The sequence below is a fragment of the Cnephaeus nilssonii genome (genome assembly GCF_951640355.1).
Source record: "Cnephaeus nilssonii genome assembly, chromosome: 3".
NCBI lineage: Eukaryota > Metazoa > Chordata > Mammalia > Chiroptera > Vespertilionidae > Cnephaeus > Cnephaeus nilssonii.
In genome coordinates, this window is record NC_137074.1 from 58,375,085 (window position 1) to 58,397,743 (window position 22,659).

The following is a 22,659-nucleotide window of genomic DNA, read 5'->3' on the forward strand; positions in this document are numbered from 1 at the left end:
TATATACTAGAGGCCCAGTGCACAAATTCGTGTACTGGTGGGGTTGGGCCAGCCTGGCCCCAATTGGCGGATTGGGGCTGGGCCTGTCAGGAGGAGGAGACGGCAGGAGTTTGGCCAGCCGGCCTGCCCCGATCGGGGCCTGATCAGGGCCGGGCCGGCTGAGGGGAGAGGCCCTGGCTGATTGGCCAGCAGGCCCGACCCCTAATTGGGGTGGGGGTGGTGATTGGGGGGGGGGCAGCTGTGGGGAGGGGCTGTGGGTGGTTGGCTGGACAGCCCTGCCCCCTATGGGGGGGGCGATCAGGGGTGGGGCAGACTCGGGGAGGGGTCACGGGAGGTTGGCCGCAGTGGGTGTTATAGCAACCAGTCATTCCGGTCGTTACGGTGTTCCGGTCACTGGCTTTTTATATATATAGATCTTTATTTCTATGACTACTATTGTTACATTTTATTTAAAATAAATATACCCTTTTATAATGATTATTTGGGGGGTACAGATGGCTTCTCAATGGAAGCTAACCTTGTCCTGATAGAATCTTTTCTGGTTTTGTCTTATTATAAAGGTAATAGAAACTTATAAAAACTCAAATGATGTAAAATTAACAAAATAGGAAATGAAAGTCTCCCACTATAGGTGAGAGTCAAGTATGCCATTTGGGCATGTTAGTTCATTATTTCATAAATTGAGAGGGAAATTTGAGGCAACTGCATTAAAAAGCATGAGTTAATATGGAGGTATCAAAATAGCTGTATCAAAGGTTTCTGCTTACTTTCTAGCAGGTTCTCAGTACATATTTATTTCCTCCCCCCTACCCAATGTGTCCCATTTAAACCTTTCTTTGCATTTCTCCTTGAACTTGTTACCTTTCCCCATTTTGAATTCCTTCAAACACTTTCTATATGGTGGCCACCAAATGAATTTTCCCCCCAATATTTCCCCTGCTCATTTTTGGCCTGTGGTCACATACTTTGGTATAGATGTTCCCCAGAACTCAACAGTGCCTCTGTCAACACCAGCCCCATCCAGGGAGCAGTTCATCATCTCCCTCCTCTGTGATTCACGTCACCTGCCATCCCGCTTCCCTTGCCATGATGCACACACCCTGGCTGTTCTTGCTACATTAATGCTTTTGTCTTTTCATTTACAACTTCTTGACAAGTTAACATCTCTTTCCAATTTGGTGCTTCATTAATAACCACAGCAATTTGCATTCATCACTTTTCCCCCTCATAACCTCTTCTAAATATATATTCTAGACTCCCACCAAGAAAGTCTAAGAAAATTATATTTAGGTACCTATCTGACAACCCTTCCAGCTGAAGTCTGTATGGTAGGTATGTCTTCACCTGTCACAGATCAAAGCAAATGATTCATCAGCTTCACCAAGTCCCCATCTTAGTCATCTCTGGGTATTTGAAGATCTGAGAATTACCTAATGTTTTCTCCATGAGAACATTGTGGAATATGCTATCATCACTATTATCTTTTTGATACCCTGCTAGGAAAACTGGGGACTATACCCACAAAACATTCATTTTCTTTTAGTGTTTACTTAATGAATTATTTAAGAATTAATGTAAACTCTTTTTGAGTATATTTAGATTTAGCCTGTGGACATGACAAGTTCAATCCATTAATAACTTACGTAAGAAATACACCTAATTGTTTTCATCATTCACCTTCCTCTAACTTCTGGAACCTCATAATTTAACAAACAAATCTGCGTCCAATTTAACTGATTTTACAGATTTCAATTAGCATTCCTAAATCAGTATTCTTCTTGAAGGTCAGAGTCCTTTAAAGTTTATCTTTTTTTATTACTACATCCGCAACCTCTTGATTGTTGGAAAGTTAGACTCTTGACCCAATTAAGCTTCAGCTGAGGAAATTACCTTTTAGTTCTCAGTATAATTTGAACTAAGTGATAAACACCTCAACGCTAATTAAAGACTACATCATAAAGTTACCTTCCAGGACATGCAAATTATAACAAATGTTTCAAACACTTGTCTAATTTGTCAAACTGTTCAGGTCTCACAATCCTAAAAGCCTCTTTCCTCCAAAACTTCTTGGGTTCTCCACCTCTTTAAGTTTTTAACCCTTTGTAATTCAACCTGCCCTGACTAGTCTATTGAAACTATTTACACTTCTTTAAACAACATTAATGCACCCCCCATCATTAATATATGTTTTTATTTAAGACTTATATAAAAGTGTCAATGCCCAATAATCCCACCAGTGCAGAGTTAACAACTTCTAATGTTCTGGTTTCTTTCTTTCCAGTCTTTTTCTTTGTATAAATATGTGAATAAATAAGGTCCAGAGTCCCATGCAGCCGGAGACCAAAAATAACTGAAAATAATTTTAAACTTCACTTGTTTCTCCTGGAAAAAAAAATCAAGAAGACCCACTATATGGCCCACAATATAACTTTTTAAAATCTCCTTCCCCCAGTTTTTCCCAGACTCCAACCCTCTCACACTCTGAGAACTATGCCTTCATTGTCTTCATAGACTTGCAGGATCCAGCATATGCCTTCTTTTAAAGCAGAATGACTAGAATTTGTTGACAATACTCCCTGGTAGCTTGGATCCCATCAGCCTGTAAATAGACTAGATTTCATTTCCCTAAATGCACTCACGGGCGTTTGCCATCACTGCAGTGCACGTTGCCCTGTTCAGCCCTTTTTGACAGCTTGCTAGCTCTTTTACCAGTACATCTCCATCAACTTGTATTTTACTCTTTAGAAAGAGGTTGGAGCTGTCTGGAAACCAGATTACAGGTATTTCATTGTGTCTGTCTCTTATTTTCCGTGTGTAAGAATATTAAATGGGCCCTGTGTCAGGACTTATTCCTGAGGGAACATTTCTGTTTATGTTTCTCTTCCAAAGTCATTTCTACTTATCCATTTCCTTGTTTTCCTATCAGAAAGTGTCCACACTCCCAGGATCTTCTGTAATAGGTTCCCCGGGGGGTAGAGACTGTACTCCTGTTTATCTCCAGAACCTAGCATAAAACTTGGCACACAGAGAGGTTCAATAAATCATTTGAATAAATTAATATAAAAAGATTGCACACAAAAACATTGACACTAAAGGACCTCAGCAGGATTCAGGTCCCAAAAGACAGACTGGGCCAGGACAACTCAGCACAGGAAGAGCGTAAATAAGGTCAGATTGGAAGACCCAGCATAAGACCATTAAAAGGAGGCAAAGCCTGGATTCGGGAGCCAAGGAGATCATGAATAGTTTGGGAAACATATCAAGACAACCTGAAAGTAAAGGGATTAGGATGTAGGTTACTAAGAGAGTCTGAGAGTATTGGCATCAGGTTTTAGTAGAAAAATATTACTTGGTCTACACCATCTGTGTTTTCACTTCTAAAATAGAGACAATAGCCCTAGTCGGTTTGGCTCCGTGAATAGAGTGTCAGCCTGTGGAATGAAGGGTTCCAGGTGCGATTCCGGTGAAGGGCGCATGCTCAGGTTGCTGGCTCTATCCCCAGAAGGGGGCATGCAGGAGGCAGCTGATCAATGATTCTCTCTCATCATTGATGTTTCTATCTCTCTCTCCCTCTCCCTTCCTCTCTGAAATCAATAAAACAAATATATTTTAAAATAAAACAGAGACAATAATAATCATAGGAGTCTCCCAGAGTTGTGATAATTAAATGTCATCCAACAAATATTTATTAAGTGACCACTATGTTTCATGCTCTATGCTGGGTGCTGAGTAATGGATTTAATGCCCTTAGCTTTACACTCAAGGGCAAGGCCAAATGGGAATCCAGGTTTTGCTTGTTGGATTTTTTTTTTCCATGAAAAAAATGTTATCGAAATCCCATGAAGGCTCGCCTCTTTTGTAGCCTCATGATAGACTTTTGAAAACCTAAATAAAGTACAGTGACTTGCATCCTCCTTACTTGTGCTCTTGTCTGTTACTCAAAATAATTCCAAAGAACTCAAAGTCTGATTTTTCTTCCACATCAATCATGCTACCTTTTTCCTCAAATTGCTGAGGCATTCAGTGAGTTACTGTTTTATTTTATTCACTCCCCCACCCACCCCACCCCCGGCCCCTGCCACCTTCCCTACTCTGGACTAAAACTCACTGTAGTGGATTACCCTAGGCCTCTCCTAGCCATAGCGGGGCTAATAAATGCTGACACAGTGTACGCACTACTACATCTACAAGTTACTTCCAACCTCTTGGCTAGAAGGTACCGACTTCTAACGATGTCTATCTCTAACCATCCAATGGTGTTGAGAGGATCTAACTTACTTTTTCTAAAGTCCAGGGCAATTTTGTAGTGAGTCTCAGTAAATCAAAGAATCTCAGTGTTGAAAAGTATATTTGAATCATCCAGTCCAACTCCTGATCTTCTGACTCAAAATAACTGAGGTCAATTCTCTTGTTTTCTTTTTCTCCCTGGGCATGAATTTCAAATCTTGATAATTAAATGTTGCCACTGATTCCAGTCTTTCTCCTTTGGTAACCTTAAAAATTTTTATTATAACTTTGGACTCCCTCAAATTATTTTTGATCACCTCATTTCTAGTAAGAAGAGTTTATTTTCCAATAAAACTTGTAGAATATAGCTGCAACATAAGTGAAGCAATGATAGAACTGAAAGGAGAATTAGATGAATCCCCAGTTATAGTTGGAGATGTCAACACCTCTCTCCCAACAGTTGGTAGAACTGGCCAAAAAATGAAAAGGGATATGGAAGAATGGATGAGTTTTTATATTTATAAAGAATTGACATGTTTTATAAATAATCATTGTACTTTTAGAAACATTTATCAATTTACTATTGCCTGAATGTCATTTTGACTTCCAAAAATCTCACAAATTTGCTTTATTCTTGTTCTTTGAGATATTAGCAATGTTCTCAGTACCTTATATTTATGCATTCAACCATTCACCACAAATTTATTAAAATCTACTAGTGTCAAGACATTACATTGGGTTCTACAATGGATTTCATTGTTTTTAAATGTTTAATAATTAAATTCTTAATTATTAAATTATTATATTGATAAATAGAAGGCTATTTATCAATAATATATAGTATGAATAAAATAAATGATTAAAAAGTTATAGGACTGCCTAGCCAGTTTGGCTCAGTGGATAGAGCATTGGCCTGCAGACTGAAGGTCCCAGGTTCGATTCCGGTCAAGGGCATGTACCTTGGTTGTGGACACATTCCCAGTAGGAGGTGTGCAGGGGGCAGATGATCAATGTTTCTCTCTCATCGATGTTTCTAACTCTCTCTCCCTCTCCCTTCCTCTCTGTTAAAAATCAATAAAATATATATATTTTAAAAGTTATAGGACTAAATCAGGAAAAAAAATCCCCTTTATTACTTTCAGAAGCTCTTCTCTGAAGTGAATTATGGGTTTATAGTTTTTCTTACATGTAAGAAAAACACAATCCAGGGAGAGGAAATGACGTGCCTGAGCTTACAGAGTGAATGGGAACAGGACGGTAACAGAACTCAGGTCTCCTGGTTCAGCCCAATGCACAGCCCCCTTTGGATCAGGGAGTAATTGCTCCACAGCATGCAATTAAGTTGAACATCTGGAGTTAGCAGATGGTTCTATCCTTTACTCCATGGACTTTTCCTTTTTATTCTTTCCCCAGATCTCCCTCCTTACATTCAGCAGCATATCACACCAAAGCTCCTAACCTGAATCTTGCCTGAAGGTACAAAGCTCGCTTCTTCTTCTGGGTACTGGGTTTGATAGGACCACCTTGCAGTCTTTATCATCCTTCGTGATATGCTGAATTTAGACCCTGTACAATCTGCTGCCATCAGATCCTGCAGATAAATTACTCCTCTCCCTATACCATCTCTACCATTTGAAGGGCATCCCTTTTTGCATTAGGAAAGGTTCTTCGAGGCCACTGCTCATCCAGGATGTGAGCCCTATTGAAGTGCTTCGCTGTGGCCCTTCCTGATGTCAGGGGACTATCCTCCTAGCTCAATCGTTCTCAACCAGGGGAAAGTTGTCCCCCAGGTGACATTTAACAATGGAGACACTTTGGATGGTTACAACTTAAGAGAGTGCTACTGCATCTAGTGAGTAGAGGTCAGGGATGCTGTTAAACATCCTATGATGCACAGGACAGCCACTCACAACAGAGAATTATTCGCTGCAAAACATCAATAGTGCCAAGGTTGAAAAACCCTTTCTAGATCCTTGTTCTCAGGTTTCCTCTCTTTTCCCAGGAAATCATCTTGAATGAATTAGTCCTAAATATTTTCCTTCTTTCTGAAGCATGATTTCAACAACGTTCCTCACATCAACATTTTACATTCCTTTTAAGTAGTCCCAGAATGTGATAATCTATGCTGCTTTTAAGAAATAAAGGCTGCTGTGTGACTGTGTATATCCGAGAGGCAGAATAATCCCAGCGCTGCCTTTCCATTTGCTGCTTGCTTTCCCCTCCCCCACCCCCAACCGTGACTGCCTCTCTGAAATACAGAATGAGCTGAGCCCAGGGACCTAATGGGCCCTACCTAGCCAGTGGAGCCATTCCTTGGGGTGCAGTTCACCCCACGGAGTGTCCCGAGGCTGCTAGGTTTATCAGCTGCCAGCCTGGCTGGGTCAGGCCTGCCGCCAGATTGATTGATAAGTACGGGGCTGACTCTTTGAGTAGGGCCTGGGCCTGCTGATTTTCCTCCCCACTTCCTTACATCATTTCATTATTAAATTAAAGATTGTTGTGATTTAAACTGAACTGTCAGGCAGCCTGGGGACAAACGTGGGGTTTGGTGGGAAAAAAAATTGAACCTGGTACTGCATTTACCAAATTCAATCTCAGCTGGGTGCGTTTTCTTTCGCTTCAAGAAATAATTCAAAACTCCAAGGGCTGGCAGGAGAAGTAGAACCTTCTCCTGCAGTGTCCGGGGCCCACACAGAGAGGCTGGCGTGCCAGCAAAGGGAGCTGATTATAAATAGCATTAGCAGCAGCATCGGTCAAAACTCACTGGTGTGCCTGAGCAAAATGCTGAAAGAAATAAACAGTTTCTGAAATAAGAAGCAATGGTCTTTATAAAAAAAAAATTATAATTCAAAGTGCTAATGAACAAAGACAATATATATGCATATGAATTAAACACACACACACACCAACTGAGCCCCTTTAAGGAAATGATGGATAATTATTAAATTTAAAATAACAAAATCACAAGTAGTCAGAACCTTGCAGGGAGCAGCTGTCCTTTTTCTATGTAATCGGTGCTTTTTATTTAGAAAGTCTATAGTTTCCCCTTGTGAAATCATATTCCTGTATGTGTATTTTTTTCCAGCTTAGATGGAAACCATTTGAGATTCCAAAAGCATCTCAGAAGAAGGTGGACTTTGTGAGTGTAAGTAAACGCTGCCCACACCTTCCCACTGCTCCTTCTCTCTTCCGCTGTGAGCGACCCAGCCATTTGAGGGCTGAATGCCAGGCAGAAGCAGCCTCAGAGGCGGGCAGCCGGCACAGCACCATCTGCCTCTGCTTTAGGCACTGCCCATTGATGTCTTACTTACCGGCACCATCTCCCCCCACACCAAAGGGCACTCGAGGGCTATTTACAACATCTCCCAACAGCCAATGGAAATTGAGCTTTTACCTTCCCAGGTTCCTTTGTTTTGGGGAACAAAGACTCCTTTGGTAGTCTGGTGAAGCCTGCGTTCTTAAATGCATAAAATAAATTACATAAAATGACAAAGAAGCCGATTATATTGAAATGCAGTGATGAAAATATTAAAATAAATTAGGTTTGGTTTATAGTAATAAGCATGCTTCCTTATTAATGCACTAAATCACAAAATCTATGAGAAGATCTAATAACTCTGGTTATTAGAAGTATGAGTATAAATGATATTTTGGGATATCTGTAACAACTCTAATATGATGTAAAATTATCCATGATTTCTATCAGTGTCAAGGTTACAGGCACCTCTAATACCGCTGTAGTTTGTTGCTTATGTCCACATTAATTGAAGGAAATGATCAATTTCAGTCATAGATTTGTGAAAACAAATATATAATTTTTTTTTCCCATCCAAATTCAGAAACTCTCTGAAATGAGCCCCTGAATAGGATCAACGCAGGCCAGCAATTCTGGTTAGGACAATGCTGATTAGAAGTTCTGCTTGGTAGTAATAGCTGCTGAGAGTATAGGAACACCTGCGCTCAGAGCAAGGTGTATCGGGGAGGAAGAGAGGAGCTGTAAAGAGGTGGGGCTCAAAAAAGCTAGTGGAAGATTCTGCAGACCAATCTCAGGTCATGGTTTACATAGGGAGAGTCCCGGTGTCCAGCCATAGGCCAGATTGTTTGTATCATGTTGACCTCGTCACCCATATTAAATGCTCCAAACCCTACATAGACTCATCTAAATAGCCCCCAAACTTGGAAATTGAATTAAAGTACAAAAAGAAGTCCTCCACCCTGTGTGAATCATGACTATCTGGAGGAACAGAACGCTCTCCTTGTGGGCTTTCAGTGTACAGGTTTGGGGCTGAGGGCAGCTTTAGATGGCCTGAGTGTGTTACAGTTCCTTGGACTGTGGATGATCAGCAGAGCGTTACAGTTGGTCCAGGTGCTTCCCTTTGCCTTGTTCTGGAGAGATTAGTGCTGACCCTATTCCTAAGCAGAGGAGTGCCCACATGGTCTGATGTATTTGAGGGGCATTAACTGGTCCCTAATGGTGCAGTCTTCCTCCCCAAGCCTCCTGGATATCTGATTTTACCTCCAATACAAACTTTCCTTCAGGTTGACCTAAGTACAAACATGATAAAAATGCTCTAATCAATTGATGCTCTATAAGTGCATCTGATGCAGCAATTAAAACAATCCAAAGCTAGGGCCATGGCAGGTAATGAAGGTGAACCACCATCTACCAAACATAAGTCAATAAATGTTGGGCTCCCCATAGGTAACCTGGATCCTGAATGTCCCACTGGTCCCAAAGGGAGGACGCTTGTACTAGAACTTTGCCTCATGGTCCTCAGGTACCAGGAGAAGGGGTAGCCTCTTGGGCACTATTCATGTTCACTCTTCCTTCTCCTTCGGGTCTCTCCCAGGGCCTGCACACCTTATGTGGAGCTGGAGACATCAGGTCTAACAACGGGCTTGCTGTCCACATTTTCCTCTGCAACACCTCCATGGGGGACAGGTAAGTGACTCAGTCCTGAGGTAGGACATCCCCTTTCCCCAAAAGCTGCTGACCAGAGGGGTTGTTGTTTTTGTTATTGTTTCTTCCCCAGGGCAATGTTGACATGCATTTATTAATAATGACAATAAATGCGTATTTTCATCTTGATGGACTCCTGTGACATAAACAGGAATGTCACATAACAATGCAAATAGAAAAGGACGACGGGGCACTGGAAAGCGGGAGTATCCAAGAGGCATTTTGGCTTTAGCCAGATTTGAGTTAGAATATTCTTAATTTCTAAGGTTCCCAGGACTATTCTTGAGTCCAAAGTCATGATGCGTGGTCAGCCATTAGGACCACCTGTAGGTGGCAGGTCAAGCAGACAGACTTTTGGCTTCAGCTAACAACTTTGTATAAGCTTAAAATTCCTAGATAGAGGGGCTTTGATACTGGATTTTTTTTTTTAAATCAGAAAAGTACGTGAATGTCATTCCTGCCTTTTCTTTGGGAAGCAGAATATCAGAACCATTCTTGAACCAGACCACTGTGTCCAAAGGCAATTCTACTCTTCCTGAGTGACCTTGGGCAAGACATTTAACTTACCTGAGCCATGAATCAGGTCCAAGACCAAAGCCCTATGACAAGGCACAGGAGATGTCCCTTTGGGTCCAGCTCATATCAGGCACCTCCTCTCTCCCCACTTGAGCCACTTTAGCCTTCATTCAGTTCTTTCCACCTGCCATGTGTCCTCCTGCCTCAAAGCATTTGCGCATACTGTTCCTTCTGCCTGGGATAGTCTCCTCCCTCCTTAAACCCTTGCCTAGATGATGCCTTCAGATCACAAGTCAAATGTCCCCCTTTCAAGGAAGCTCGTGCTGATTCCTCAAGCTAGATCATGTCCATTATTTTTTAATTTCCCTGGCCCTAACTTTCATATTGCCATTACAGTTTACGATGACATAGTTCTGTTTGATTGCTGTCTGACTTCCTACTAGACCCTAAGCTTCACGAGGGCAGAGATTGGATAATTTTGCACACCATTTTATACCCAGTACTAAATCTGGCAGAGTGGGTACTGAACAATAATTTGTGCAGTGAATTAATTTGTCTGGGTGATGTTAAAACAGGAAATCACATGAATGATTCTATGTTTCAGATGTTTTTACAATTCAGATGGGGACTTCTTGATTGGTAAGTTTTGAAGATTTTAGGCCCCTTCGCTATGAATTTAGCCCTAGTCATATGCTTCTTTTTAATTGTATACATATTATTTTCCTTCATCCTTCAATATGTCTTATTTAGTGGAATCTGCAGACTAAGGTATAAAGACAATTGGGGGTCTGAAAAGATTCCTCTTGTACCTCAAAGCTCTTACTCTAGGTCCTGATCTCTCTGATTTTGCCCATTTCTGTTGGGTCCTTATAATATGAAAGATCTGAGCAGCTGAAAAGAAATGAAGAGTAATACCAAGATGAGATTAACTTATTAAGATAACTCTATTGGCCTTCATACTCATCCAAGTAAAAGCTATCTGTCATTGATAACTGCAATTTAAATACAGATTTTCATGATAGCCCCTAAACTGGAATGTCAATTAGGGATTTATCTGGCCTGCCCCTTCTTTTTGATGGCTTTAGTAGAAATATTTTGGAGTGGACACTTTGGTGTAGACATTAGACATGCAAATAATAGCCTTCTGCTGGAAGTGTCAGAAATAGGTGATTTTCTATCCTATTTCAGGTGCCCTTTTTGGTCAATCCTCAGAATTGTGCATAGTCAAGATCCTTACTTGACAACTAAAAAAGACCCCAAAAAACAGTCAATTTTTTCATACATGTTCTTCTAGATAATAAAATAGGTAACCTAAATTGTCATACATTTTTCCCTTTGAGACTCACTAAAGCTCTGTTCGTTGGGAATGAAAAAGCAAATGCAGTCCTTAAGCTTCTGACTCTTCATGAAGTGGTTCTTCCATTAAAAGAGACACTCACTGCTGCCCTGTCTTTTTTATTAGTTCCCCAGAAAGGGAAACTTCTCATTTACACCGAGTTTGGCAAGATGATTGTGCAGCCCAATGAGATCTGCGTCATTCAGGTGAGTAATGTGTCCCCTCTCTCTGCCTCTCTCTAATTTGGGAGCAATCAGATGTTGCAGCTGCTGCTATTTCCAACTCTAAAATTTCTCTGTCATGTCTGGGCAATGGGGAGGGAGTTTGAGTTACCCAGAAGGCTCCCTGTGCAGAAGGATGAGCAGGCTTGGGTGTCTGCTTTGTTTTAAAATAGCACACAATCACAAAGCAAAGAGCACTGTCAGTTCACCTTCCTGAATGTCTACTCACACTCTGGATAAGGCCATGGATGTGGGTGGAGGGCAGTGAAGACAGATTTCTGGAAATGTTTGCTACATCAGGGCACTGTTATCTCTGAACCAAATAAGGTAATACGCTAGAGTTGGTTTTGGTCACAGATGTGATTAGGATTTACATTTTTTATTTCTAACTCATCTTTGAGTTGGTTGTCTCTCAGACCTAGTTCAGCTTGTGCATGTGGGGTTGGCTGTGGCTCTGGAGCTTCTTTTTAACTAAACTAGAGGCCTGGTGCACGGATCGTGCATCGGTGGGTCCCTCGGCATGGCCTGTGGGGATCGGGCCAAAACCGGCAGTCCAACTCCGCCTGCCGCTCCGGCCTGCTGCTCCTGCTCATCCCGGCCCTGCTGCACCTGCCACCGCTGCCACTCGCTGCGGTCTCCCCGTCTCCGTGCTGTGGCGGCCAGCTGTGAACCCTGCATCTGGCACCCATTGGTCAGCTGAGCGGCACTCCCGCTGTGGGACCGAACTGACCACCAGGGGGCAGCTCCTGCATTGAGCATCTGCCCCCTGGTGGTCAGTGCGCATCATAGTGATGGGTCATTTGGTCCTTAGGTCACTGAGGCGTTTAGATATATAGATGTGTGATCTGGGAGGGCACATGAATGTCTGCTTCTCATTCCAGAGAGGAATGCGGTTCAGCGTAGATGTGTTCGAGGAGACCAGAGGCTACATCCTGGAGGTCTACGGTGTCCACTTTGAGTTGCCTGACCTGGGACCAATTGGTAAGTCTCCACCACAAGCCTCTAAGCCTGGTTTGACATATAGGACACAGATAATTGCATGAGAGTTAAACATTCTTCTCCCCTCATTATCTCACTCAAACTTTAACTTTCCTCTAGACAACTTCTTCTCTAGACCAAGTGTAGTTGGGAATTTCAGAAGCCCCCTGGAACTCCATGAGTGATGCCAGACTTTCTTTTCAGACCTCTAAGTTCAGGGGCTCCATGTAGTATCGCTGACCCAGCGGCTGAAATGGAACCTTCACTTATTAGCTCATCGGTGTATTAACCCACCAGTTTGTTTCAGCTCCCATGTGTGCTGAAGGTGGTGACAGAAACCTCATCGAGGGTAACACAAACCTCTTCCCATACGTGTATAACGTGCATAACAGAAAATGACCCAATATAATTCATTATAAATTTCTCCCTATAACAGTACATAGGCCATTGGAGAGCAGTGTATGTACATACACCCTATTGGATGTAGAAGTTGGGATACTGTGAGCCAAGTCACCAAGAACAGCTTCACAGAAGAGATGAGATTGATGAGATTTAGCTAATTCTTGTTGAAAAGATGAGGAAAAATAAAAAAGAAAGGGAACAGCTTAAGCAATACAAATGGGAAAGAGCTTTGTGACTAGAAGGGATATCATTGTCTTAAGTTTATTGGTTGTGTGTAGACAATACAGGGTGGAAGCCATAACAATGGCAGGTGCTATATTCCTATGGAAAGAGAAAACAGACCGAGAGACACATAGTCTATGAACCTCACATTCCTGCTGAGCACACTCCACAAAATCTAAACACTTAACAGTCAAAAAGGGTACATCACTCAGTGCTATGAAGAAGCTGGAAACCACAGCCTCCATGAGGCAGATTAAAACATTCAAAAGTGAACTAAGATGCCCCACTCCTGATTTTTTTCTGGCCAGCTGGAGGCAGGAAATGCAGGAAAGAATTGAAGGTGGTAGGAGGGGTTGTTCTAAAAAACATCTCTTGGAGTGAAAAGAGTGGTTGGGAAAATTGGCCCTTGGTTTCATCTTTGGCATGTTTGCTGAAGGTGGTGGCCACACCTCCCAATGCTTCCCTTTTTTGTTAACAGCTTTTTTAGAGCAAAACAGGGACAGGCCAGCATGTGCCTTCTGGTCACTCCCCTGGGAGGAACCAGATAGTCAGAGGAAGGTGGGAGGCAGCAGGGAGGCAGCTGGAGCCGTGGTGGGCCGTCTGTCATCCTGCTCACCGCCCGCTCTTCCCACTTTGGTCTGGCTTCCTGCTGCTCTGCAGTCAGCATAGCCTCCGGGTTCTATGGAACATGTACCCTCCTGAAAATACATATAATTTTCTAACCAGCTGGGGCCCATTTTTTTTTTTAAACCCCAGGAGCTAGAAACTATAAAACACTCCCCAGGTCTCTCTTCTCAGAGTTAAATTAAGTTTTTGCACTTACGCTTTTCATTTTTGATCTTTTGATTTATTTATTTTTCTCTGGAGGGAACACTCGCAAAACAAAGGTAAGCAAGCAAGTCCCGTATCCTTTCTTCCTGACAGGTTTGTCAGGCTGGAGAGCAGTTCTCCAGACCTGGATTTATTCTGAGTTCTGTCTGAGGAGCAATGGCACACCTGGGCCCCCAGCATGGAACCCTTTCTTTCTCAAGGACTGTAGATCAAGGGCTGTAGATGAGTTCTACAGTCATCAGGGTTTTCTTGGGAAGAAAAAGGTCTAGTATTTCTATCAGATCTTCCCTTGTCCTCTTTTCTAGTCTCTTCCTCCTCTCTCTTCCCTTCACCTGTAGTGATGAAATAATATATGTAAAGTGATTTTATAAACCATTTTCACTCTAAAATTTTGGGAGATGATGCTGACAATGATAATGATGACTTTCATGATTTATTTTTCTGGATCATATTCTTTGGGTCCTCTTATAAAGGTACCATACTGGGAATCCAATGAGCCTTTGAACAATGAAAGCTCATTGTAGGGTGGCTCTTGACATAGAAAGCCCTTTGCTTTGTGCAACCATGAGCATCTTTCCTAAGTGACTTCAAAAGTGTCTAAAAGACTACGGGTCATTGTATTCTAGGAGCCAATGGCTTGGCCAATCCTCGTGATTTCTTGATACCTGTTGCCTGGTATGAAGATCGCCAAGTGCCAGGTGGTTACACTGTGATTAATAAATACCAAGGAAAGCTGTTTGCTGCCAAACAGGTAAAGAGGGTCAGTGGACAGTGGAGGGAATGAGCACCTACTTATTGCCAAGGCCAGTGTTAAATACACATATTATATTTCTTCATCTTTACACCACTAAGATACTACAAATAAAATAGTATTTGCTTTATTTGAAGCCATGAAAACAAGCCAGGTAGTGACAAATAATTTACAAAATGCCATAGTAAATGGTAGAACCATATCGGTTGCTCATGTTCTTTCCATTCACCAAGTAATGAAAATCATGGGGATATAAATGGTGGGGAAAACATAATGTACAGACAGGGTAATATGTTCTAAAAGGGAAATGAGGTAATAGGCAGATCATCCAAGATTTATATTCATCAATGGCCACCATATTTCAAATACTATCAATAACCATACAAAACAAGTAGAACTCAGTTAATTAGCTTGATTTAGTTTATACTACCAGCCTGGTAAACTCAAGAGATAAACAAAGGCATAGATAATAATAAAAATAATAATTGTCTATCGCTGTATCTCTCACATCTATGTTTCTCTCTCTATCCCTTCCTTCATCTCCAAAACCAATAAAAATAAATAAATAACAATTGTAACATAATATGTAATTTATAATATAACATATACTAATATTAGTATATATTTTGTATAACATGTAGTATATAATTAGTATATGTTATATTATTACTTAATATACTGAATATATATTAGCCTAAAGTGATCATATAACAAACATAATCCAAAGATCTCTTCTACCATTATTTGTTTGCTTTATTTTTGCCCATTTGACTTATTGCTTACATTTCGCCAAGGCATATTATTGGAACATCTAGAAGGTATGCTAACCAGCAGAGGCCAACTAGTTTGGCACTTAAAATTAACCCTTGAGGGCTAATGGTTACCCTCATTGATACATTGTCACCCTCTGATTCTCTGGGTGGTTTAGAGACCATTTGCATCAGAAATTATCAGGGAGGCTTCTTGAAAACGCAAAAACGATAACCTCTGGGGATGGGGTGTGGAAATCTATATTCATTTTAAGCATGTTCTCCCTATTATTGTTGACATACAGTTGATAAAGAACCATCATTCTAGGGGCCGCCAGCAGCCCCAATAGTTTCCACTTTCCAAGTGGACCCTCTGCTGGTTATTCTCGGTGAGAGCTCCCACTGATCCATTCTCCCTTCTCTGCCATGATCTGGGCCTTAGGAGCTTGACCTACATGGACTGTATCACCCAGGCTTCCTAGCCAGCTGGCTTTTGGTTGGGTTCAACTACTAAGAGGTCCTCACTGGAAATTAGAAGGCAGTTGGTTTTTTTCTCTGTTTTTAATTTATCTTTATCGTTGAAAGTATTACAGATGTCCCTCTTTTTTCCCCCTCAATGACGCCCTGCACGTTGAAGTTTTTCTTCCCCTTGCTTCCTACTTCTTGTGTTTGCATCCCTTCACAATCTCAGTTCGTGTTGGGTAGCCCCAGTGGTATGCTGGAGCCAGTTTATACTGGTTTGCCACCTCTTCCCAGCTTTGTGCTTAGTGACAACACATGAGTCGCTCAAAAATGATCCTGGTGAGAGTATTTATACCCCAGAAATCAGCAAATGCTATCAATCAGAGTTTTAAATTTTTTTCCAAGATTGCTGTTTGTAAAATATTTATCAGCCCACCACTGGGCAGCCCCTTTTTCATGGATTTTAGCTCTTGCTGGAGTCCTATAACACTTCCTTCCCATATACCACAGGTCTAGGAATGGCAATGTCTGCCCACTATTCCTAGGCTCAGATACCACACCACCCATCTCTAGTCAGCTCACTTAACAGTAGCCACACCTCTGTGAGTAGTCTCTCCAGTGGTCTTTAGAACATTCTGAATTGGATGCTGTTGCCAGCGTCCAAGACCCATATCTACAGTGGGGCAACCTTCCCATAACAAAACACCGATCCTCTCCCACCCCAGGGCAGGCTCAAGAAGCATCACCTTAGGATTGCTCTGAAAACTCAAGTCCTGGGGCTGGAACTCCTAGAGACCCTCTCTCCCTCCTGCACTCACCACCCCGGCACTGTGTCTGCTGGCTGCTCCTCTGGGCAGCAGTTACCTGGGGAACAGTCACAGCGCGTGCCTGCCCTTCGCACAGGAAACCCAGAGGGTGGCCCAGATGGTCTGAGAATTGCTGGCATCCACAGCTTCTCACATTTGCGTTAAAAATTGTTGAAAAGGCACTACTTGGAGAATGTGCTGTGCTTCTGTTTGCTGCACATGTGACCAGAGGCAGCTGCAGTTATGAACTAAAAAAATGGGGTTAGTGACTAGACGAGGGATAGTTTGAGGGTGTGTGAAGCAGCCACAGAATGATTCAGGGTTATGCTTCTCCCAAAGGATGGTATTATTAAATAATAAGAACAAAATCAAATCCAAAAGGAGAGAGTGATGCCAACTACAAACTGGCATCACGGCTACAAAAGCATTAGGTGCTAAGATCATCTTTTCTGCTTCTTTTGCAATCAGAATGTCTCCCCATTCAATGTCGTGGCCTGGCACGGGAACTATACCCCCTACAAGTACAACTTGGAGAACTTCATGGTCATCAACGCGGTGGCCTATGACCACGCAGTAAGTCTGGCCCCTGGAAGGGCCTTGGAGAAGGGGGAACCCTTGGGTGAGAGGGGTTTACAGCAGGCCCCTCCGTTCACAGATTTCACATTTCCAGTGTCACCCTTGGAAGCCTGACATACAATCATTTGTCACTGTGCTCACAGGAATCTGAGTCACCTGCAGCAAGGCTTTGGTGAAGGATTAAATAACAGCTAGTGTAAGGTGACCAGATCGTCCCGATTCTTTCCAAAAATAGGGACTTTTTTATTTATTATTTATTTATTTATTTAATATATATTTTATTGATTTTTTACAGAGAGGAAGAGAGAGGGATAGAGAGTTAGAAACATCGATGAGAGAGAAACATGGATCAGCTGCCTCTTGCACACCCCCTACTGGGGATATACCCGCAACCAAAGTACATGCCCTTGACCGGAATCAAACCCGGGACCTTTCAGTCCGCAGGCCGACGCTCTATCCACTGAGCCAAACCGGTCTCGGCAAAATAGGGACTTTTTTAAAACGCCGCGGGCCGCGGGACAAATTGTTAAAAATCGGTTTTGTCCCGCCAAAAGCGGGACGATCTTGTCACCTTAAGCTAGTGAGGAAGCCAGGCCAGACACCCAACCTGTGAACACAGCTCCATTCTCTAATACAGTTGTCACAGTTGATGGCTAAAAACTTATTTTCTTCATGGAAAGTTTATCCCCAAAAGAAAACCAACTGCTAGTGTCAGTGATGGAGTGATAAGAAAGAAACATTTCTGGTTTGGGGAAGTTCTCCGTCCTGCCCACAAATACCAAGAGTCGATTTGCTCCGGCTGCCTGCTCCAGGGTCTCCACTCCTGGCTGTTTCTAGCAGCGATAGAGCCGATGGCTCTCTAATAACGTTACTCATAATGTTTAGTGCTTGAATTCAAACCAAGGGAATTCTAGATGAAGAACTTGGTCATATTTTTCACTCAGTTAAGGGGCCACAAATAGGCCCCAGGTGTACAGTGCAGGCCCCTGAGGCCCCACATTCTTGATAAAGTGCCAGTCCTGGGGGAAAGTTCAGTGTGCCACCTCGTTCATAATAGATTAACTTAGTTCACAAGCTGGAGGGATAATTAGAGCAGAAGGGAGAGAACCAAAGACAGACAGAAAGATTACTCTGAGCCAGTGCAGCTTATTTGGGGGAGGGGGGCGCAGGGGGGCACAAAAAGACCTTTCTGAACGGCAGCAACTCTGAATAAAACCAAATAAAAAAGAAAATGAGGCATCATGCCCAAAACAAAATGAAAAAGGATCCTGCGAGACTGATGGAGCTTTATTTGAGCCACGCGCTACCTTTTCTCTAGTGGTTTCAGGTCATTTCTCGTGGCAGATGAAGTGTTAACTCTCACAGCAATAAGCGTTGGTGTTTTGACTTGCCTTTGCCCAGGTTCAGCCTCCTCAGCACTGCTGCTGCAGTTACTTTTCCAAAATTCAGATCCGATCATTCTACCACTGCATTAAGCAAACCTTTGCAGGCTCCCTGCGGTTTGGGATTAAGTCTGAGCTCTGAAGTGTGGTATTGAGGCTCTTCCCCATCTGGCCGTGGACTTGTTTGCCAGGGCCACCTCTTGCCCCTCTCTCCTCTTAATAAAACCTGTGTGCATTTTTATGCCTTTCCTGTTTTCTGCGCTTACAATACCTTTTCCTTTCTTTCCCTCCTTCCTCCTTCTTTTCTTCCTTCCTCTTTCTTCTCTCTCTTTCTCCTTTCATTCTTCAGCACCGATCTCAAATGTCACCTCCTCTTTGAAGCCTTCCCGGATCCTCTCAGGTAGAGACAGGACTCCTTCCTCTGTACTCCCTTGGGTCTCTATTTATAAAGCCAGATTGCCCTTGGCACCTTGCTGTGATTAGTCGTTCATGCACCTGTTTTATTACTCCTTTAGTCACCTACTCCACCCCTCCACCAATAATGCTAAAGGGGGCAGGGAATAGATCTCAATCATCTCTGAATGGCATCTGAAAGCAAACATGATCACTGATTTCAATTAAACTGAACCTCAGTCTTTTCACTGAAGGATTGTACAGTTCTTTTAAAATTATTATAGTGTCCCTCAACCTACTCCCCTCTACACTATCACCACCCAAACTAGTGATGTACGTGGTGTGTTTTAAATCTGAGAGTCAAAAAAGGGTCAGAAAGCAATAAGGATACCATCTGGAGTCTCTGTGACACACACACACACACACACACACACACACACCCTGCCGAAAGAGAAGCAGATCCTACATTTGTACCAAAGTTTGGATATTTTATTTCTATCTCCACCTTACTCTGAGCATCCCTTCTGCCCAGAGCTCCCTGCGGTACAGCCCAGCTCTGGTCACCCTGACTTCAGGTTGGGAGGCAGGCACCACTGGCTGGTTCTCAGGCCCACCGGGTAGTACTTACATGAAATGGGCTCAGCAGGGTTGAAAAAGTAGCTCAGAATCCTCCTAGCTGGTGTTAATTCATTTTGCTTCCAGCACAGCAAGAGGGGAAGGTCAGATGAGTGATTACTGCACCTTGATGGCAAGCCCAGACTTCTCAGCCTGGCCCGTGTGGTTTGATCAGAAATTAGAGTGTCCCTCCAAACCCCTTCATGTGAGGGAGCCATGTGTGTCATCACCCAGTCACTCCCTTTCCTCCTTGATCAGCCTCTCCTTGTGCTTTCGCAGGACCCGTCCATTTTCACAGTATTGACTGCCAAGTCTCTCCGCCCTGGAGTGGCCATCGCTGACTTTGTCATCTTCCCACCTCGATGGGGGGTCGCTGATAAGACCTTCAGGCCTCCTTATTACCACAGTAAGTCTCTCTTTCGCCAAGTCACATTTGGGAACCGAAGAGACAGCAAAGCAGTGAGCATTGCCCATTGGGAATACTGCCGGAGGTGTTTCTGGACGCCCTGCCCTGGCTGGAGTCCAGGACCCTGCCTCCCGAGGCCTTTAGCTGCTTAAATAGCACGACTTGCCCCATGGGATGGCAGCGATGGGTTGACCCTGAGGAGGAAACACTTTGTAAAGCCTAAGCCCAATTCCTCTGGCCCTGAAGAGAGGTAGAAAGGTTGATGAAGTGTGAAGCAAGAAGTTTCTTTACATTTCAGATGCGCTTTTTTTTTTGGGGGGGGGGGATTTGTTGTTTTGAGAAACCTCATTACCTAAGTCTGGTGCAAGAACCAGTAAAATGTGCCTTCTCGAATTATTTTGGCCAGGTAGAGCAGACTACAGTCCACACTAGGGGAGGGACCCTATTCTGGAAGCAGTTTCTGCAAAGCATTTGTTGCCTAAAGGAGAAGTTATGAAATCTTTCATTTTTATTTTATTAATATCCTTATTACTAACAGCTAACATTATTGGCCTTGTTCTATGGCTCTGTTATTAGTTCTGTAAAAGCATAACAGTTGTCAGAGATAGGTAGCATCATTATCCCCTTTGTCTTCAGAAGATGGAACTGAGATGAGAAGGATTAGGTACTTGCTCAAGGCCTCACAGCTCGTCAAGTGGTAAAGTCAGGATTGAATTGCAGGCTATCTGAGCCAGAGCAGATGCTCATGACCACTAACCGATGTGCCTGGCACAGGACTGGTACATGATATGTATGTAATAGATATTTACTCAGTAAGTGAATGTATCACCAAGTACTTCATGGCTGTACTTAATGAGGCTGGCATTTTTAATTGTGCAGTAGCTAGCTGTAAATTCAACCTAAAGGTCAATGTACAATTCCACTTCCTGGAGATTGCAATTTGTACATAGAATTCTGGAAAAATTCTGAGCAGGAACGTTCTTTTGTTGTTATTGTTGTTGTTTTTGTTAATCCTCACCTGAGGATATTTTTTCCATGGATTTTTATAGAGCGTGGAAGGGAGGGGAAGATACAGAGAGAGAGAAACATCGATGTGAGAAAAACACATTGATTGGTTACTTCCCACACGTGCCCAGACCAGGGCCAGGGTTTGAGCCTGAAACCGAGGTACACGTATATGCCCTTGACTGGAATTGAACCTGAGACCCTTCAGTCTGTAGGCTGACGCTTCAACCATTGAGCCAAACTGGCTAGGGCTGGGCAGGAACATTCTTCTTTCTTTTTTAAAAAATATATTTTATTGGTTTTTTACAGAGAGGAAGGGAGAGGGATAAAGAGTTAGAAACATCAAAGCTGTCTCCTGCACACCCCGTACTGGGAATGTGCTCGCAACCAAGGTACATGCCCTTGACTGGAATCGAACCTGGGACCCTTCAGTCCACAGGCCGATGCTCTATCCACTGAGCAAACCAGTTAGGGCAAGGCAGGAACATTCCTAAAAACAAACCCCCTTTCCCTAGTTAACCTCAGGGCCTTCTGTCTATATGAGGCTCCTCTCTGTAGTACCAGCTCCCAAGATGCCAGGGCAACAGGATAGAAAGGTGCACTGATTGGGCAATTTAGGCATTTGCAGAGGCCTTCAGAGTGGAAGGACACTTCATGGTCAAATCCTAGCACATTTTCAGGTGACACCATTATGCCTGAGAAAAGGATTCAATTGGTTACCACGGCAAAGACACCAGGTGCTTTTGAATAAAGTTGTAATAAACTATGTCCTTTCTGAAGAGTGTCAAGCCCATAATAGGCCCTAACTGTCCTTCTGAAAATTCATCCCCCAGAGGCCCTGTTGTCAAGGAGAGAGAGCTGCTCTGGCCTAGAGCCTGTACCTCACATGCTAGTCCTTGATAACTCCCCATTTCACGTGGTTCTTGTATTGAGATTGCTCTGTGTGCCTGAGGTAATGGTTTTCAACGTGAGCAGGTTCTCAGTGTTAGTCAGGTTATAAGAGGACTTATGGAAACACACATTCCTGGGCCTCTCCCTCAGTCTTTCTGCTTGGGTATGTCCGGGACCCAACAATTTACATTGATCACAAGTTCCCACGTGAAGCTGATGCTACTGCTCCAGGGACCATAGTTGTTCAATGTTTATTCCCAGGGCCCACTCCCAGAGAGGTTAACTAGTTGGTTTTGAGGTGGAACTTCAATCTGCATGTGCACCAGCCAGTGAGGAGATTCTGAGGCAGGAGGTTGCAGTTCCGTGTTGAGAAACAGCAGCCTCGGGCTGTCTCCCCACCCAGGGCGAGGGACAGTCTGCCTCAGACAAGTCTGCTACCTGTGCCCCAGCTTCAACCCACTCCTGGATTTTGGTTTGTAGCTCAGATTGCCTGAAACAAAATAGCCTTGTGAAATGCCCCTTTAAAGACTCTCAAGTAAATTGGGCCCTGGATAGATAGATCTCCAAAAAGGTATGGTTGCCCCAAGTTAGTTGGAAAAACCATAGAACCCCAAGTTAGAAATTATTTTTTACTAGCGATTTTTAAGACATTGCTTTAGTAATAATCAGAATCTTGCTACTTTGATGTGACTTTATAGGAGAAGTGGAGAATTATTTGTGTAGAAATATTGCATCCGGTCATCTTAATGCGCCTTGGTCAACTGGTTTCAGCACTCTTCAGAAAGTCAAGGTCTACCTCCCACTGTCCTTTGAAATATAGAAAATGATATAGAAATGTCATCACCAAACTCATTGCTACCTAAATTAATATTCAGATCAAAGCTGAATTCCGTCTTGCTCTCTTCTTAAAATTGGGCTGTGAAGGTGACC

At 43.0% G+C, this 22,659-nt stretch overlaps 1 protein-coding gene across 1 annotated transcript in view; it reads left to right on the plus strand.

Annotated features, from left to right (window-relative positions):
* The window catches only part of HGD (homogentisate 1,2-dioxygenase), a gene marked incomplete at its 3' end in the record, with an annotated part of 41,595 nt that overhangs the window by 14,354 nt on the left and 4,582 nt on the right, over positions 1-22,659 (plus strand). The window contains exons 5-12 of the mRNA XM_079767443.1: positions 7,313-7,372; positions 9,078-9,169; positions 10,308-10,342; positions 11,166-11,245; positions 12,142-12,241; positions 14,320-14,444; positions 16,930-17,034; positions 19,707-19,833. Of these exons, the coding sequence (XP_079623569.1) occupies positions 7,313-7,372; positions 9,078-9,169; positions 10,308-10,342; positions 11,166-11,245; positions 12,142-12,241; positions 14,320-14,444; positions 16,930-17,034; positions 19,707-19,833 (724 nt within the window). The remainder of the gene's footprint in view (positions 1-7,312; positions 7,373-9,077; positions 9,170-10,307; positions 10,343-11,165; positions 11,246-12,141; positions 12,242-14,319; positions 14,445-16,929; positions 17,035-19,706; positions 19,834-22,659) is intronic.